Here is an 18766-nt window from a genome sequence, read left to right as displayed (position 1 = left end):
TGTGATGAACACTTTTATTTACAAATATAATTAAAAGCTCTGACAGTTATCATGCTCTTCCTTGGAACCTGAAAAATGTTTTTTTTTTTTTTAAAGTGCATGCAAAAGAAGTAAAGCCTTTTTTTTTTCATCATTTTTTATTGTAAGAAAATACACAGTTTGAAAGTGTGAATAATGCAATATTTATGACCAAGATATGGGACTTAGGGAGGGGAAGGGAAATAAAGAAAAAGATCAAGATGATCTGATTGAGAGACAGTGTTGAACTCCAGATACTGAACTGGAAAAGGAGGGGGGGTGGGGAGGAAGAGGAGGAGGAAGTAAAAAAATTTGATCAGAGAAACAGTTAAAATACAATATGAAAATAAGTAATACCTCTCCTTAAATTCCTTCTATACACAAAATACACGATTTGCCAAAGCCCAATTTGTGCTACTGGGATTCTGTGAGCTCCTTAAGTGTATTCACATCCTCTGCAACAGCAGAAAATGATTATGATACAATCAGAATATGCTGAAGACAAGTTAAACTCTTGCCAGCAGGTTCTTAAAAATCACAAGATCTCTTCACCCCACCCACCCCCCCATCCCCAAAAAAGTAATAATATGTCACCACTGATATGTACATCACAATTAGTTTCTGTAAAATGTATCAAATTTTCAATCTTTAATAAAACTTTGTTTTTTTTTTAATTCCTGATGAATAAATACCAAAAAAATAAAATAAAATAAAATAATGCAGCAGCTAGTTAAGGTGTAAGGCTGCGGATATTGTGTCTCTCTCCCCCTTGGCATTTATTATTATTATTATTATTTTTTTTTGCTTTACTTTCACAGATTGGTGGTAATGAGTGATTGCTTAAAGCAACGTACGTCCACTTTTTTTGTTGTTGTTGGTTTATTGGTTTTGTTAAAACTGTCTCCAAGTTTCCACTGAAACGTTTTGCATCACATCAATACTGTGACGTGTACTATGCGTAGAAGAGGTGGCCGGGTTCTGGCCAGCACTGAAAGTTGACACGGGGGGAGGAAGGGGCCCCTGATGGAGTAAGAATAAACAGGCACTAGTCCGACACGATGTCAGTAAGAGTAAGAGAGAGAGAGAGTGAGAGCAACGCCCGTTAAAATGGGGAATGTGGTTTTGCAGGGTCGGAATTTTTTTGTTTTATTATTATTTTTTTTTGTAAATGGCAAAAAAATTTAATCTCATCTATAGTCCTCCTTAGGAAAATCTAATGTAACCAAATTCCCAAATCCCATTCTGAGGCTCTCCATGTCAAAAGTTTCAATCTCTCGCTCTTGCCTTTCCAATAGATTCTTTATTCTCTCGCTGCGTTCCTTCTGAAGGGCAGCCAGCTCTTCTTCAATCTGAAATAAGCACAGTGAGCAGATCTTAATGGAGAGGATCTCCCGACAGGTACCCACGCGCACACATGTGCACATACATGTGCACACAGCCACGAACACAGGAGCTAGGGTAAACCAGACGGACAGGCGGGGAGGGTCCTGTGACGAATGTCTTGTATCTAACCCATTATGTTTAAAACTTGCTCATGAGAATAAACATGTCCGGGGCTCACTGGGGCTCCCGCTGCCATTCCAGCAAGCTGAGCAGCTGGGCTGATCTAGGTCAGTGTCCTGTCTCAGCAGGAGATGGCTCAGGAGAAGGTAAAATACACCAAAGCACAATTAGATTGTGCCACGATCCCACAGAGAGCCAGCCACATGCCCCTTGGGTCATTAGCAATTTAGTTCTAGAACAGGAGCTGGGGCAACAGTCTCTTACGTGGTATCAGGGAACTACCGGAGGAAAGCACAAATAACTAGTTAAGCAAATAAATGCTTAACAGCTTTGAGATGCTTTATGAAATCTTTTCTACTTCATATTCCTCGGCAATATTTAAAGCAATGAATATTTCAATTCCGATAACATTTATTATGCATGGCAATATCAACCTCTCTTCATTTCAATTTTTTAAAAGAGCCCTGCTGGTGATTTCTTTTCGTTTAGAAATAGCTAAAAATAAAAGCCAAAACTGCACTTGGCTTCCTCATGCCATTTAGCAGCCATGCTATCAGCTTGTAGTGCCTTTCACACGTCATATCAACGACCCAGCAAGCCATGTATTCCTCTGGCTGTGAAGGTGGGGAGTTTCCCAGCAGAGGCAGAGAAAGAGCTTTGGCCCTGGGATCAGATTTGTACCCGTAACCTAACCGCCTGCAGAATGGAGATTACGCCCACCTCTTGGATGCCAGGAGCGTAAAAGCAGGTAGTGAGTGAGCAGGGCCTGCTCTAACCGCCAGGCACACAGGCAGGGCTGCGCAGCCGGCGGGGGTTCCCCAGGCCGTGTCCCGCCCTCCACCCAGCTGCACAGGCCCCGTGGGACTCGCCCGTACCTTCTGCTCAAGATGTGCTCTGCGCAGAGACACCCTCTGCTCTAGCTTCTGGAGCTCACGTTCGTGTTGTGCCTCTGTTTGCATCTTGATTTTGCTCTGATAGGCGTTGAGCAGCTCCATTTCCTGCTGGAGCTGTAGCCTCAAGGCCTGGCATTCTGCTTCTTGAGCCTCATCTAGCCGTAACTGCGGGCACAGAAGACACACGCTGTAATTCACTCCCAGCTCACGGCACTCGGGGACTACTGGAAGGCGTTTCAGCGTTTGGGTTACAACAGGTTCCCTCAGAAAAGGATGCCCTGGGCACCTCCAGAGTCAGGAATCAAAAATAGACAGTACACTCTGCCCGACGGGCTGCACACTTCTAAAAACATGTTCTTAAAACATTCTTTCCTAAAAAAACATTCTTAAGAAAAACCGTACTAGCAGGAGTCAGGAATGCTACCCACTCCAGTGATTAAACCGGGGACTCTGGACGCAGACCCTTGAACCTGAACTCTAGCTCCACCATTCACTTAGCTGTGTCATCTTGGCGAGTTACTTAACCTCTCCCAGTCTCATTTTTTTTTTTTCCATCTCAGGAAAGTAAGTCTAAACCATAAGTGTCTAAGATCAGTGGGAGGATTAAATAAAATAATTCATATAAAATCCTAGGCATCGTTCTTGATGTATACCAAGTGTTCAGTAAATAGTTGCTGTTATCATTATTTTGGTTTTCACTAATCATTTCGATATTTAGATGTCTTTAGCCACAAATCCATAATACACTTAGATATCCTTAGCTCTAAAAGAAAGAAAATGAGCCAATCTCCTAAAACTTGAGGGACTCACCACAGCACTGTTACATTCCTAGCAAGTAGTGTCCACCCCTGTGTTCAGCTACATGTTATCCCGCCGGCCAGACAATCTAACACTCAAGTGGCTCCCAATCTCCTCCGCACACACAGGAGCTAGCCTCAATAATCGGAAGGGGCGTATTCTGATTTGAAGCAGTCAAGTCCAGATTATACACCCACCTGATAAAGTTCCCCTGGCTTCCCAGTAGCCCCTGAACTTTGTGTTTGTTAGACACCAGGATACCGATCCTGTGTGGAGCCGAGCCAGCCAGCAGAAAGGCCGACCTTTCGGGGGGTGTAGCTGATGGTGTGCGGCCGTGAACAGGAGTGTTTAGGGATGACGGTGCTCCTGTCCCGGGCTTGGTTTTGTCTAGATTTAGCAGGCCCTCAGTTCCGCTGGGAACTCTGAGATTAGAACCCTTCAATCAGACGGTACTACCTTGAGTTTATCTGCATGTTTTCACATATACAGACCACTTTGCCAAGATAGCTGTTTACCTATGCTTTCTTCCTTATCTGTACAATACTGAGAAGACACAGATGGGCAAGACAACTAACAATCTATCTCAGTATGTTGATCGAGAATTGACTTTTTGAAATGTTATTAGAATAGTTTTAGAAGGTTATTTGCATAGTGTCTTCTTTAGTACTTTTGGACAAATGCCCTAAAGCAAATTAACAAAAATATAATGGAATCATACATCCAAGGTGCTTTCCAATAATTAATCTTAACCAGCTTTCAGTGAAACCCACTAAAGAGGAGCTCTCTCTTCTCATTTTCCCAGTGAGAAGGGAGGCAGAAGAAATACTAGACATAATGAACAGTCAATCTGCAGCGGGAACAGCCTTACAGATCAATGCCAGAAGGTTTGCTGGCTCCCAGTGAGACTGTTCTTGATTTCCTCCTGACATGGGAGGTTCCTTACCAACAAAGGGAATGAAAGTCTACTGGTTTCTACTCGTCTGCATTAACTGCTACAAGCCCCGGCTGAGCGGGTGAGGCTCATCCTGTGCAGTCCAGACCACTGAAACAACTCCATCCCCTCTCACTTCTGGCGTTCTACTATTAACGACAGTAGCTACGATATTCCGCACCAGCTCTGACTCTACAAAAGCGCCAGTCTAGAAATCAGGATATTCCAGTATTCGGTATCGATCCCCCAAAAGCTGCACGTACAAAATCCATTACAAAGTTTTACAAATAAAAGTAGAGGTAAATATCACATCTGTGTTATCAAGTGGATAAAGGGAAGAAAAGGATGTGATGGAGGTAGCATAATGTAGCCACAATGAACCACACGGGCTCCTCTGAAAACGGGCCCCAGTCCTGGCTCCGTCTCGTGCGTCGTGTGACACCCCCAGCCAGGAGTGGGCACGCGACAGCCCCAGGGCTAAATCCGGTTTGCTGCCTGTTTCTGTAAATACATTTTACTGGAACACAGACGTGCTCACTCGGTTACGCATTGTCTGTGGTCGCTTTTGTACAACACGACAGTGATGGAGGTGAGCAGTGGTGGCAGAGGTCCGTGCTCTTCAAAGCCTGAAATGCTATCCGTCTGCCCTTTACGGAAAAAGTCGGCCAACTTCTGCCCCAAGCAAGCAGCTTTACTTCAATAAACCTTCGCTCCCTCATAGGTAAATTAGGATTGAAAGAGTATATAACAACTTCAAAGGGGTTTCACAAAAAATGAAGTAACACTTAGAAAACACTGAAAACGGTGCCTGGCACATGGGGAGCAGTTAGCAGAGGATGGCTGTGATGATCACACACACACACTCTCATCCCCTTCCTGCATCAGAGGAAAGGGCCTCTCTCTCGTTTCACCCACAGGCAATCATGAACCTACACTCCTGACCCGTCATCGCCCACTTCAGGTAACAAATGTCCATCGAACGCCTGCTGCTTGCCAGGCACGGATGCAGAGGCTGAGAATGCAGACGGACACGACAGAAATCCAATCAATGTTTCTGTCCCTATCAGCGCTCTCCCCTTCTCCTTACCTTCGCCCTTCTCTGCGTGCCCCACCTTGCACTCCTCATTCTGACCCTGCTCCCCTACTTACTTGCTCACATTGCGGTCACTGAGGACCACCCTGAAGGGGTCTTCATCTTACCTGACCTCCCAGGAAGCACTGGATATTGTGCATGGCCCCTTTCTTCCTGCAGTCTTTCTCTTGTCTTCTGAGATACCACACACCCTCTTGGTTTTTTTTTTTCCTCCCTCTCTCCTTTCCCAGCTACTCCCTGCCTAACTAGAACATTAAATATGGGGGTTTCTTGGGGCTTGGTCATGGGCAGTTCCTCTAATCGTGCCTCCTAAGGACTCTCATCGATTTCAAAGGCTTCAGTTACCATCCACATGCAGATAGCCCCCACATCTGTACCTGTTTCAGACTTCTCTTCTGAGGTCCCCGCTAGCTGATGCAGTCCACTAGAGACATCTTCACCTGGATGTCTCCCAGGTCTTCAAGCTCAACACAACTTGATATTACTCATCTTTCCCTTCCTGCTTCCCCAGTCTGCTCCACTTCCCTTTTTTTAAAAAATTATTTTTAACCACACAGGTAGATGGTACCACCATCTACCATTTTGTTCAAACTAGACAGTGGGAGTCATCCTTAGTACCTCACTCTCCACGTTCAGTCTGTTACTAAACGTTTGCAATTCCATCTCCTGCCTACCTCTCAACTGTGGTCACTTCTCCTTTATCCCAATTGCCCTGTCTCTGCTCTAGCCTCCTCTCCCTCTTGCCCTTATCTTTTTCTCTCTCCCTCTCCTTATATCGCTCTTGCCATCAATCAGGCTGCCCTCCACAGGTCATCAGTGATCGTTCACAAATGCAAATCTGACGTCAGTTGCCTCCTTAATACTCATCAATGGCTTGCCATTGCTTTTAAGATAAAGATAAAAATTCTTAAGAAAGCTAGCAAGCCCCTACACCATCTAGCCTGCTTACCCTCCAGGCTTATTCTCATGCTAGGCTCCCCCCTGTTCTCTTGACTCCAAGCATAATGGACTTTTCTGAGTTCTAGAAAAGGACCGCCATCTTTCCCACCTTGACCAATGCAGTTCCTTTCCCCTGGAATGTGCTCCCTGCACTTCCCCTCAAATGGCCATTGGGTGTCTGAGAGACCCTTCCTGCCTCTCCAGGTTTACTCTGTGAGCACACTGCACTTGCGCTGCCGTCACAACAAGTAGGCTTTTTTCAACGTCTGTTCCCTCCACTTTTCTATAGATTCCATGACGGCGTGAGGGATGCCGGGGGCACCGTATATAGACACTCCATGTATACTTATTGGATAAACGAGGGAAAGAATGAACCCACTGGCTCCTGTCCTCAGCCTAAGGACATGCGTATTAAGACTTTCCCAGTGAACGGAAGTCTTCCTTTACTTGTCTCTTCCTTTACCTACAGTTCTCCTTCTCCTTCCCTTCATGGACAGGTATCTGGGAAAAGCGATCTCTCTTACAGCTTCTACCTCACTCACAGTAACTTTGTCGGTGCACTGTCACGCCTTCCATTCCCACCACTCCGGTGATTGTGCCAGCCACTGGACAAACCCACTGCGGGGTCCGACTGGTCTCTCTGCAGCGTCTGAAGTCAACTAGGAACCTTTGTTCTGGCTTCTGCCACCCACTCTTTCCGGTTACCGTTCCGCATCGCTAAGGGTGCATCTTCTTTGGTCTCCCTCTACTCAGCCCTCGCACGGGGGTGTCCGCAACTCTGTCCTCAGTCCCCTCTCTCTCCGACACTATCTCCTGTCCCTAGAAGATCTCAGGTATTCCTAAAGCTACCACTGCCGCCATATAATAATGGTACCTGGCTTTTTGTCTTTAATCCTGACACTCTCTCAAACTATAGATTTCCATCTCTGCCCTTCTTTACCTGGATACCCGTGAAGCTCAGGTAACATGCCCACAACTTACCCAGTTATCCACCGGGCATCCAAACTCACCCCTCCTTTTGTTTGTCTTGGTAAAATGATGACCCATCTCACTGTTATCGAACCTACCTTCCAAATGGTCACTGAGTTCTATCTTTTAAATATTCCTGCCTCCTAAACGTTTCTCAAATCCTCCTCCTTCCTCACTATCTCCATGAGCATGTTCTCTCTTAGTTTAGGCCTTTGTTCCTCTTTTTTCTGGGATTATTACAAAAAGACCCTAACAGGTCTCTTTACCCACATTTGCCACACTACTGGCAAGTGTCTTTCCACAGCACAGATCTGATCCTGTCACTTTCCTTCTTACTGCAGGCCTCGGGGGCTCTCCTCTGCTTCTCCAATAACGTCTGAGCGCCTGGCCTCTGAGGATCCGACCCCTGGCTGCGCTCCTGCTTCCCTTTATGCTCCTGCCACATCGACAACTCACGGCACCTCGAACGTGCCATCCACTCTCAGGGTTTTGAATCTTTGCATACACGGTATCCTTTGCCAGTAATGACTTTTCCTTCTCTGCCTGCTTGGCAAACTATTACTCTTCAAGACTCATCTCTCTGTGAAATCTTCACAGATTGTCAGGTGAGCTCCCATCCCTGGAAAACCAGGACCTTTATGACCTCTCTATCCGGGGCTCCCACAATCCTTCTCCTTAACATCTGAGCCCCTGCCAAAGTTCTCTGGGTCCCCAAACGCACACTTTCCGACTTTTGGACCTCTGCCTATGTAGGTTCCTTCCCATGGAACCTGTCTACTTAAGTGAGTTTCTTCAGGCTTCTTGGCTCTTGCTGGGAAGCTTTCTCTAGACTAGACTCACTGTTCCTACTTATCCTCCACAGCCCTTCGACTCCCACTTCAAAGCACTTACTATGCTTTATTTTTATTGCTTAATCATCTGACCTTCTTGCTCGCCTGACTCAAGTGTGAGGACAGGGACCAACAGCTGTCTCTCTAGCTCACACTACCTCTGAGCCCAGCAGGTGCTGAACACAGATACTTAGTCAAAGTTTATTGAGTGAATGTGTCTGTGCATCTTGTTGGTTTGTGTGCGACATCAGCTGAGTACCCTTTGATGAATGCAAATACGGTATTATGTGCGGAATCTATCACATCCTGCCCTCAAAGCCCCTACGTGCCACAGGTCTGATTTAGCACGGTACTCCTTTGAGTTCCAGCTTGGAAGACACACTCCAGCAACCATCCACATCGGCTTGGCTTCGTTCAGCATCGTCACTTCCTCAGTTCTCGGGGCAGAAACACACCAATATCCTAAACTTGTGCAAGAATCATCTTGGGAACAAAAGGCTGGATCTTGAGTTTTCTTGATTCCCAAAGCTCTTGAGGCCGTGGCACCGAACCTAACCACTTACCGCTTGAGAGGCCATCATCTCATTTATACTCTGTTCATACTGCTCTGCCAAAATGGCAAGTTTTCTCGTCTGCTCATCTTTCAGTGTCTTTAAGATTGTTTTGTGCTCATTCTTTGGAGTAACTTCCAACTGGTGATTCTTGAGTGCTTTATACTGTTTGGTCTGTACTTTGCAAGTGTCCTGAAACTGTTTTTTAATTTGCATTTCCATGGCCTGTGTGAAAAAGTGACAAAAAAAAAAAAGACACATCAGTAAATACAGAAAGGTTCCCATTGTAATAATGCAATACAGTTGCTGGGACGGTCTGTCTTTAGGAGCAGTGACACACATTACTGGTCAATAATAATGAAAGTAATACACATGACACAGACAAGAGCTAACTCTATCGATACGTTTGGTTTTATGTTAAATAAGTAGAAGTAATTTTGTATTTCTGAGTGGATTAAAAATATGAATTGTTACAAGGGGACCACGACTCTGAGCAGATGGTGGCATACTATGAAGCTCAGTTTGTTAAAAGTTTGCTCATTATTTTAAGTTTCCTACTCAAAATCTTCAGTGTCTTCTATAGTTTATTGTTTCACCCCATGTTCCCCTCAATTTCCAAGTGAGAAAAAGGGTGGCAGTGTATAAAGCCAGCTCTCACTGCTGTGTCTCTGTCTTGACCATTCCATTCAATTTCGGCCTCAATATGAAGGAAAGTGGTTTTAGCTATCCCCCTCCCATTCAGAGGCCGTGCGTGTGTGTAGCGATATCAAATATGCACTTTGGCAAGGGGGAGTGGGTGTGTGAAGAGTCTAGAAGGCGTTCCACCAGCTCGCCTCATAGTCACATGCACATTTCACCAGCACTTGGAGGAGCTGTGATGACAGGGATCACTAAGTAGACACGTTGGGGTTTGGCTAGACAGGAGTATGACCGGAGTGATGGACGCTGGCCTGATGTCTGTGTCAACACTGATAATGTCTCCCTTGACACAGAGCAACAGTTTGGCCCACGTAGTGCAGAGCATTCACTTGGCAGCCAGCTAGAATGATCTGAAGGCAGTGAGGGCGAGAGGAGCTCCGGTCCCTGGTGCAGGGTAGTAAGTGCCCGGCACATCTAGATTCATGCCTGATCCCCACGCCCATGACGGATGTCACTAATAGATCATACTCTTTCTTAAAAGCTTGGCTGTGGCTTTGGAGTCTTTCTCAATACAGTAGCACTCGAGGTAGTGTGTGCTGTTACCAATCATGTGACTGGTAGGACAGACGCAGTTTATCTGCCCTGTAACTACCAGGGAACTTTCTCATTTCCTGGTTTTATGTTGTTGGTCCATACATTACAATTTTTAAAAGGGCAGGTCACGAAGAGGTCAGAGAAACTGCATAATGCATATAAAGAAAAAGGGAGCGATCATCTCGTATAGAGGCTGTCAAACCAGCTTGCCCAGCAGCGTCTCCTCAGGAGTTTGTTATGTACAGAGTCTTGTGCTTCACATCTGAAGAGTCTCATTCAGCAGGCGTGGGGCCCAGAAACTTGTAATTTTGAAAAGCTGCCCAGGTGACTGACAATCATCCACACGTAGGAACTGCTGATTCGGCCCAGCCCTGTCTGGCAGCACGGACAGGGAAGTGCTTTAGTGTCCTCTTACCTTTAAGTTTTTTGGCTGTTGCCGAAGTTCCATGACATGCTTTCTGTGCAGTTCCCTTTCTCGCCTCTTATTGTACTCCAGCTGGTTTTCCAGTTCAGTCTGGTGCTGTAGACGGATCAGATCCATGCGTAGCTTCTGTAGCGTGTGCAGCTGCCTGTACTCCAGCTCTCGGGTGGACTCGTCGTGCCGGATGAGCATGGCATGCTCCATCTCCTTCTGGGTCCTCTTCTTATTCAGTTCCTGCGCGCAGGAATAAAGAGAGATAAATGGAGAGAGGTGAATGGACACGGCCTGGATGGGATTCACAGCTGAGGGATGGCAGGGAATGGCACTACCAACCCTCTTAACTAAACCCGCTAGTTTTTGGCAGCACAACCTAATGAGATTAGATTAGCGGTCCCTACAGATCTAGGTTCTGTATGTAGGTCCACCATTTTTACAAGATGGGCAACTTCACAGCCATTACAACTGCTCTGTAAAATGGGATTGCAGCGGTACCTCGGTACTCGTTAACTCATTCTGACGAGTGGCGAGCAAGTGATGACTGATGAAGCATTTTCTCTTGTGGGGTGGCGTCGTGACTCATACAAGTTCTAGCAAGTGTGATGAGTGGCAAGCAAGCACTGAGTGCTGAAACATTTTCTCTAGTCCAAATGGGACAAGTACCGGGGTTGATGAGTTCTGAAGCCGAGGGCTAAGGTACCACTGTAATTCTCACTGAGCCCTTCTTACCTTACAGAGCTGCTGTGACCCTTAATTAGACGGTGTGCTATGCACAGGTCTAAATAAGTGTTTCTTCAGTGAAACCAGTGGTTCTCCACCCTGGCCGCCCATTAAAATCATGTGAGGAAGCTTGTAAAACATAAGACGACTGAATCCCACAATGTGAAGTTCAGATAATTGTCTGAGGTGGGACCCTGACATCAATATTTTTAGGGCCCCCAGGTGATTCTAATAGACAGAGCTGGGAATTGCTGAAGCAATGTTCTTATGGGAAAATACCCTGTTGGTTTTTCTTTGTATGTTTCAGAAGTAGGCCAATTGTCTATTTTTTTAAAATCTCAGAGTTCACAGCATGCTGGGGAAAAGCAGAGACCTCGCTCCTTTCATCTTGTCCGTTAGAGTCTGTTTGGTCATTTCTAGTTCTAATCATTCTGCTCTTTCCAATTCTACTCATGTCTTTCTCTCTCTCTTGTTGAAGGGGGGAAAGAAAGGAAACCAGAAAAAGAAAAGGGAGGAGGGCGATGGTGAACAAATTTTTTTTCATTCACCAGTTCAAGAAAATTTCCTGAATGGCACTGTATTAAACAATCTGAACCATGTACTCTGGGTGTATAAAAATATTTACTAAGCCATGACTTCGTCCTCAAGTAGCTAACACTCTACTAGGGAATTATAACAGACACATGTTGAAGTATATGCTCAGCTCACAGGTAAAGGAATCAATCTATTTTGTCTTTACTAGAAATTTGGAACTGGGATTCAGAGACAGTTAACCTTTACATACAGCTAGAATAGAGGGTCATATAAAACCTACATGTGGCAGCCATCCACCGCTACAAGGGCTGAATGACTAGAGGACAGCTGACTTGCCAGTAAGAATGAAAAAGAGAGAAGAAGGGAGTGTGGGGGATACACTGAGGCCCAAGTTCCTGACTGGTTCGAAGCAGACTGTAGCTTCGGCTGTATCATTGCAATTGGGTTTTATGAAACATTCCTATGTTTCTGTAGCGAATTCCCTGCTTTTGGCTTAAGTTAGCTCAAATAAGTTTTAATAACATGCAAACAAAGAACCTTCATTAACACAGGGAAATAAATTTTATGTGTAAATTTTAAAAAGAGAGCACGGTTGGAAGTGTTTGTTAAGTGCTGTGAAAGAGGTAAAGATTTTATGCTGTAAGAAGTGCTCAAAAGGGTGATATTACTACTAGTTAAAAAGGCCGAGGAAAGGGGAAAGCTTTTGAGCTGGCCGTTAAATTAGAACAACAGGGGGCCTCTTCTCTAATGCGATCCACTATGGAGAAAAATGCAAGCATTTATTCTCATAGAATTATCAGTAACATTTCTATATTGGTATGGATGAGAATATCTTGTATGCTTAGTTAGGCCTTCTATCCATTTGAAGAGAAGGCCTTTAAACAGCCCAGCATCTATTACTAGAGCGAAGGTGTTAATTATTGTGTATTCAGCAAGTCGTTGTTAAGCATGGCAGAACTGTTTTGCCAGAACTGTTGCAGGCATGAGGGATAGAGTAGTGAACAAGTACACTCCCTGTATGGAGGTGTTTTCTAGTGAGAACATATTAGAAGTGAAACTTACACTTGCTTTAAGGTATAAAAGATAATATCCCAGAGCATGTCCTTCAATCTCCTCCTGCATTTTTCTTTTCTTTGCTTTATTTTTCTTTACCTGGGCCATCAAATGCCTCCTTTTAAAAGTCACTAACTGGCCCCTAGGTGGCACTAAAGGACAATGAGCCCTTCCCAGAGACTAAAGCTCTTCCATCCAGTCCAATGACCAAGGGAAAGCCAAGGAAAGCCCTTGAAATGGACTAATGTCCTGTTCCTGGGTCACTATAGCATTTTGAACCTTTGAGTACCAGGCCTCTCAATATTGGGCATTTACCCATTCCACATTTTCCTAAACTGAGAAGTCCACATCGTGTCTGAGCTGCCCAGAGCTCTGAACCTCGGGGGGAAATTAAAAGAGCAAAGCAAACAATACTTTGAGAAGAAATCAAATGCTTCTTTCTACATGTAATGGAATGCTACCGGATGTTGTCCATCGTAACTTTCTGGGTTACAAACCACTCAGCTAATTCTGACATGTACTAAAGTTTGAGAATCAATGGAAAAATATTCAGGGTGTGAGTCAGTTTCAGCTCTTCCATTGACTCATACATGGCTTTGGGCACGTCTCTCAGTCTATGTTTTAGTTTCCACAGGTGTAAAGGGAGGATAACTTTTCCACTGTGAGCTACCATTCTTGTGAAGTTGAAATGAAAGACCATAAGAAAATGCTTCGTGATACATAAACATGTCATTATTATGCTTCTGTATTCAGAAGTGAATGTCTTAAAACTAGTTTTTATAAACTATTAGAAGAGGGAAAAAAACCCCATGATATTGAAATGGCTTTTCTGTTATAATAGTAGGTTGTTCCATTTACCTTTAATTCCCACATCGAGTTGCTAAGATGTAAGTTGGTGAGCTGCCTGTAATATTGTAAACCGCAGTGAAAAAAATCACTCAGCTTATTAGGAGCCCAGTGCTGTGCCTACATAATAATGTGAAATGTGCTTTCAAGCTTTAAAAATGACTTCACATATTTTAATCCTAGTTGCAACCCAATGTAGTGGTAAGGTTATAGGAATTTACCCCTTTAATATATGACAGTAAGGAATTTGGGGATTATAGAAATGAGGCTAAAACTCAGGTTTATAGATTTTCAACATTTTCCATTAAAAGATGTCCTGGTGAAGGCTTATATTTTTCTGTTTTATGCCTTTTCAGTCTGTGATACAATATTCTGAAGAATTCCTCTTCTGTAGCTAGACCCTCTGCAATGGTTACTTCATCTGTACAACGGACAGTTTACGGTAGAGCCACACCATGTGTACCATTAGCTTATACAAACTCAACAAAGTGAGCTGAGAAAAAAAATACAAAAACAGATGCAATGGTACAGGTGATTCTGCCCACCAGCGTATGCTCAGTGCATGTGTGCCCAGCAGGAGTGTGAAAGGGGAGACCTTGTGTGCTTTGAGCATCTTGCCAAGCTGAGTGTGAGCTCAGTATCGAAACACAGGTATTCTCATATACCATGGTCGCTGAGCACATTACCAAACTTTATGGGAATCTGCCTCCTGCGTTAAGATGTGGATCCAGGGTGTGTCCCCTCATAAACCCTTCCCACTGTGACCCATTCACTCCACTTCAGTCCAAGTGCTACCGACTTCTTTAAAAGCAGCTGATCTCACTCCAGTCAAAATTTTTGTGCCAATGCCCACTGAGGTTGAATAAGAACTGAAATTCAAAATCTTAAATGGTGATGTTGTTAGCCTAAGACATTTCATGCTTTCTTAGTTTCAGTTCTTAGTTTCATAATTGCTTAGAAAAGAGTGGGCATCTGCGTGCAGAGATGAGAGTGGAAGAGGCTCAACCTAGTCGATGGTGATCTTTCAAAAATGTTGTTTATTAATTAGAGGATTGCTAATATTCAATTTTGGCAAAGATATAGGAAAACAGGTACTCCTTGTTGGTGGGAGTATAAATGCTTTTAAGGTCAATTGGCAATATCTGTTAAAAATCTAGATGCATATACTCTGAGCCAGAAATTTCACCTGTGAGAATATATCCTACAAAATACTTGCATATGTGTAAAAAGATCTCTGTACAAAGATGTTCTCCGTAGCATTGTTAGTAATACTGTAAAACTTCAACAAAATATCCACTGAGAAGCATGTCATCAAATAAATAATCTTATAGCCAAAAATACTATTAATGGTTGAAAAAAGAACAAGGTAGAGCTGTATGTCCTAGATAGTAGATGAAAAATAAAGTTACAGAACAGCATAGTACATATGTGGATTTTTTTTTTTTGTAGGTTCAGTAGCTCTTTCCCCTTCTTTTGTTAACAGGCTTCTCTTTTTCCGAAAAACTACTCCACCCTTTCTGGAATCAGGAATTAAGGGAGTAAGCATGTTACTCAGTCACGTTCTCTCTCTCCTGGCAATTTGGATCCTAAGCAGCAATGACACAAAAATTAAACATGGTTGGAGGAAACGCATTCAGAAGGGGGTGTCTTGACCAGTGCCCATTGGCTCTTGCTCTCTGGGTCATGGAAGTTGCTTTTCCAGCTTGGTTCTTCATCTTTTCCAGTGTGGTTCTTCAGCTCCGTCATCTATCCTGTTAACCTTCTGATAAATACCTCTCCATACTAAGTCAGCCAGTTTGTTTCTGTTGCTTAACACATTAAATGAACCACTGATATGAATGCAACCTTATTTTGTAAAGCTAAAGTTCTACATAATATATAAGCAGTAGTTATGAATATATAGAGGGGGAACCCAAAACCCTGGAATTTATTTATAACATTTTGTGTATTTATTCTTACATGTTTAAACTTCAGTCACCTTCAAAGTACTCTCCATTTGATGCAATACACCTATCGAGACAGTTTTTCCACTGCTCAAAACAGTTTTTGAACTCATTGACTTTGGTGTGTCTTCTAGTGCTTCTGCTGTTTTTTGTTTCACCTATACCACATTGGCAAAATATTTTCCTTTGAGGACTTTTTCTTTTTTTATCTGGGGAAACAAAAAAGGTTGCTTGGGGTGCGATCGCGTGAATAGGAAGAGTAGGGAATGGGGGTCATGCCGTTTTGGGTCAAAAACTGAACACTCAGCATGGTGTGGGCAGGTGTGCTTTCAATCACTCACCATGAAATGGGCAAACACGGTGAAAGGGTCTGAAAAAAACAATTCTCTGAGGCTGAACACAGCCTCTTACAACAATGCCAGCTGGTACACTGATACAGAAGGGTTCCTAGAACACTCACCTAGCAGAGGAAGCATGCTCTAAATGGGACCCACCCTTCAAAAATTAATTGTTTTTTTAGGGTCTTCTCTCATATATCTACAGAAAAAAACCTCCTGGAAATATGGAAATATATGTGCCAAATTAATGGTGACTGTGTCAGGGTAGAGATTGGATGGGATGGGGATATCAAGAACTTTTAGTACTGAACTTCGTATTTTTCTCTACTTGTCTTTTTTTTCAATGTTCTTTGATTACTTTTGTAAACAGAAAGAAAAACTGAACATTTGCATGAAGAAGGCTCTGGAATAAGACCAAACAAAAGAAAATCTGGACTCTTAAGAAAAACACCCTCATAGAGCTACTCTTTGCTCAGTTGGTTAGAACCAACTGGGTATTAATGAAGTCATGAATAGAGTTTCTCTCATTCTGGGGGAATAATGGTCTCCTAGAGCATTTATGGGCATTAACTGTCCCCGCAGCCTCAGACTTTTTCTAAATATGTGCTATCAGAATGACAGTAATAATTGCCAGATGAAAAGAATCCCAAACATGTTATTTCCAGCTGGCTACTGGGCTTTCTCATTTGGACTTTTTTGTCTTCCAACACACTCAGCATGTCTAGTACTGAATTAATTGGTTTCTTACCAACACCTCTCTGTAAGCTTCTTTGTTTCTGCCCAAATCTGCATTTCCCCAGGTCTTAAGCCCTAGAAATAACTTTGATTCTGCCTTCATCTTTTCTCTCATATCCTATCATATGCTAAGTCCTGCTTCCTTTATACCTCAAAATATGTTTCAAACCTAACAGTCTTTTTTTAAAAAAGATTTTATTTATTTATTTTTAGACAGAGGGGAAGGGAGAGAGAAAGGGGGGAAGAAACATCAATGTGTGGTTGTGTCTCATGCGCGCCCACCTGGGGACCTGGCCTGCAACCCAGGCATGTGCCCTGACTAGGAATTGAACCTGTGACCCTTTGGTTCACGGGCTAGTGCTCAATCCACTGAGCCACACCAGCCAGGGTTCAAACCTACCATTCTTTTAATAGCTACCACTGCCATCTTTGTTTATGCCCTATTTCCTACCACCTGATTTCTTTGCTTTTCGCTTCTTCCCTTCAATCCAGTGTTTCTCAACATTTCCCCCCATGACTGTCCTTATCAGGAGCCCTTTCAGATTTCCCCCTTCCCTGACCATCACCACCCCTGAAACGAAAATACACAGATAGACTGTGTATCTGTTTAGTACCTGGCCCTTCAGAGGGCCCCCCTCAGAGGGGACTCCCCCCCCCCCACAGGAACCATTTCACCCCCCTGAGAATTCATGCTCTCTCTAATCACTGTGTGTGTGGCCACCAAACTGGGCCGATCTCTCCAAAGTAAAATTTTAGCTGTATCATTGACTGGTTCAAAAGTGTTCAGCGGTTTCTCCTTCTTCCAGTAAGATGAGATAACACGGATGAAGTCTCAGCCTGGCCCATAATTACATGTGGTCAATGAATTTGAGTTTGTGCCACCCTTTTGCCCTCCCATTTGAATGCTGCTCTCCAAAAAGTTTCACCAATTCACATTCCCGTTAAATGTACCTGTGATGCTTGTTGCCCTCATGCAGGAGAACACTGGGTTTGATCAAACGTGGTGCTTTTACCAACGTGCTAGCTCATTTGTGAGGCTTCTCTTTCTCTGACTATTCCAGGTCACAGTGATTTCCTGGTGAACTCTGTATCTGCAACTGATTCACATTCCCTATTCCTCATCTCAGTGAAAAACATCACATTCATCCAATTTCCCAACTTAGAAACTCTGAAGTCATTTTTGACTCCTCCCTCTTCTAAAATTCTCATACCAGTTCTGCTTCAGAAATGTTACTCAGATCTAATCTCCAAAAACTTATATGAGTCTTACAGTATTGGGTAGGGAAGATATATGCTAATTAAAAAAAAAAAACCCTAATTTCTCACTACTCTCATTGCCCCTTCCAGGTAGAACTGGAGAAAGAGCATCTAGCTGATCTCACTGGACTTGACTTCTCATCACTCCAGCCTACCCCACACTGATGCATTAATCCTTCGAAATAAGACAATTCATCATCACTCCCTTGCTTGAAAACCTCTGATGGCCAAGCAACTGCCTTCAGGCTAAAATCTAACTGCCTTGGCTAAATGAAATAGGCCCTCCACATTCTGCTACTCTTGTCGTGACGCTGCAGCCCCACCCCCAGGACACTCAGCATCTCATCAGTCCCTGAATCCTGCAAGCCCTTTCATGACCATATGCCCATGATACTTTATTTACACATCTATTATTATTATACCTAGTACATTATATTATAATTAGCCTGTTACATGTCTGTTTTGCCTCTTAGACTTAGGGCTCCTTGAAAGGAGGAACACAGCTTCTTGGAAGCTCTGGGTCTAGCACAGGGCCTGGCACAAAGAGGCACTCTGTAAGTGCTGGGTGACTGAATGAATGAACTTAACTGAAGAGCATCATATAGTTTTTTAAGTATTTGATGTGGAATCACAAAAACACAAGTCTTTGAAAAGCAGGCTGAAAGCAAAAGTTATTCTACTTCTTTTGATTCTCCATTGCATGATATGGCTTATGAGTATTCGATAAAACTCTGTAACATTTATTTGGAAAAAGCTGATTTCTTGTTTCGTGAATGGGCTTTCTCTTATCAGTGGTAAATTCATTCCCTGGCTCTTTGTATACCTACTTTGTGTCAGGCCCTGTACTTAAGACTACAAAGCCCATTTAAGAATGGACAAAACAGATGTGGCCATGATCCTCACAAGACTTGTTGTCCCATAAGTCAATGACGATAGTTAGAAACATAAATACCTCCCGAATGTTCTGCTGCTCCACCTCGTGACGCTTGATCATTATTTTCCGCTTGAAGAGACGACAGTTTTTGTCGTAGTACAGTCTCTGCTGAGTGAGAAGGTGGGCTTCCTCTTCAGCCTGTGTGTGCTGCAAGTTCTCTTTATGCTTGGATATCCGCTCCTGCTTTTCTTTCTTAGGTGTGCTATGGTCCTCGTTCATCTCCTTCACAG

The 18766-nt window shown here is 43.6% G+C and overlaps 1 protein-coding gene across 3 annotated transcripts in view; it reads right to left on the bottom strand.

Moving 5' to 3' along the window:
- The window catches only part of TAOK3 (TAO kinase 3), a 140841-nt gene continuing 122075 nt past the window's right edge, over positions 1–18766 (bottom strand). For all 3 annotated transcript variants that reach the window (XM_045842931.1, XM_045842948.1, XM_045842938.1), the window contains 5 exons: positions 18555–18758; positions 10174–10413; positions 8538–8750; positions 2397–2579; positions 1–1367 (listed from right to left, as the gene is read on the bottom strand). In XM_045842931.1, coding sequence (XP_045698887.1) covers positions 1206–1367; positions 2397–2579; positions 8538–8750; positions 10174–10413; positions 18555–18758 — 1002 coding nt within the window. In that variant the 3' untranslated portion in view covers positions 1–1205. The remainder of the gene's footprint in view (positions 1368–2396; positions 2580–8537; positions 8751–10173; positions 10414–18554; positions 18759–18766) is intronic.

This window comes from Phyllostomus hastatus, unplaced genomic scaffold (assembly GCF_019186645.2).
Source record: "Phyllostomus hastatus isolate PE091 unplaced genomic scaffold, TTU_PhHast_1.1 phas_contig_1162, whole genome shotgun sequence".
Lineage (NCBI taxonomy): Eukaryota > Metazoa > Chordata > Mammalia > Chiroptera > Phyllostomidae > Phyllostomus > Phyllostomus hastatus.
This window is presented reverse-complemented; position numbering and strand designations above follow the sequence as displayed.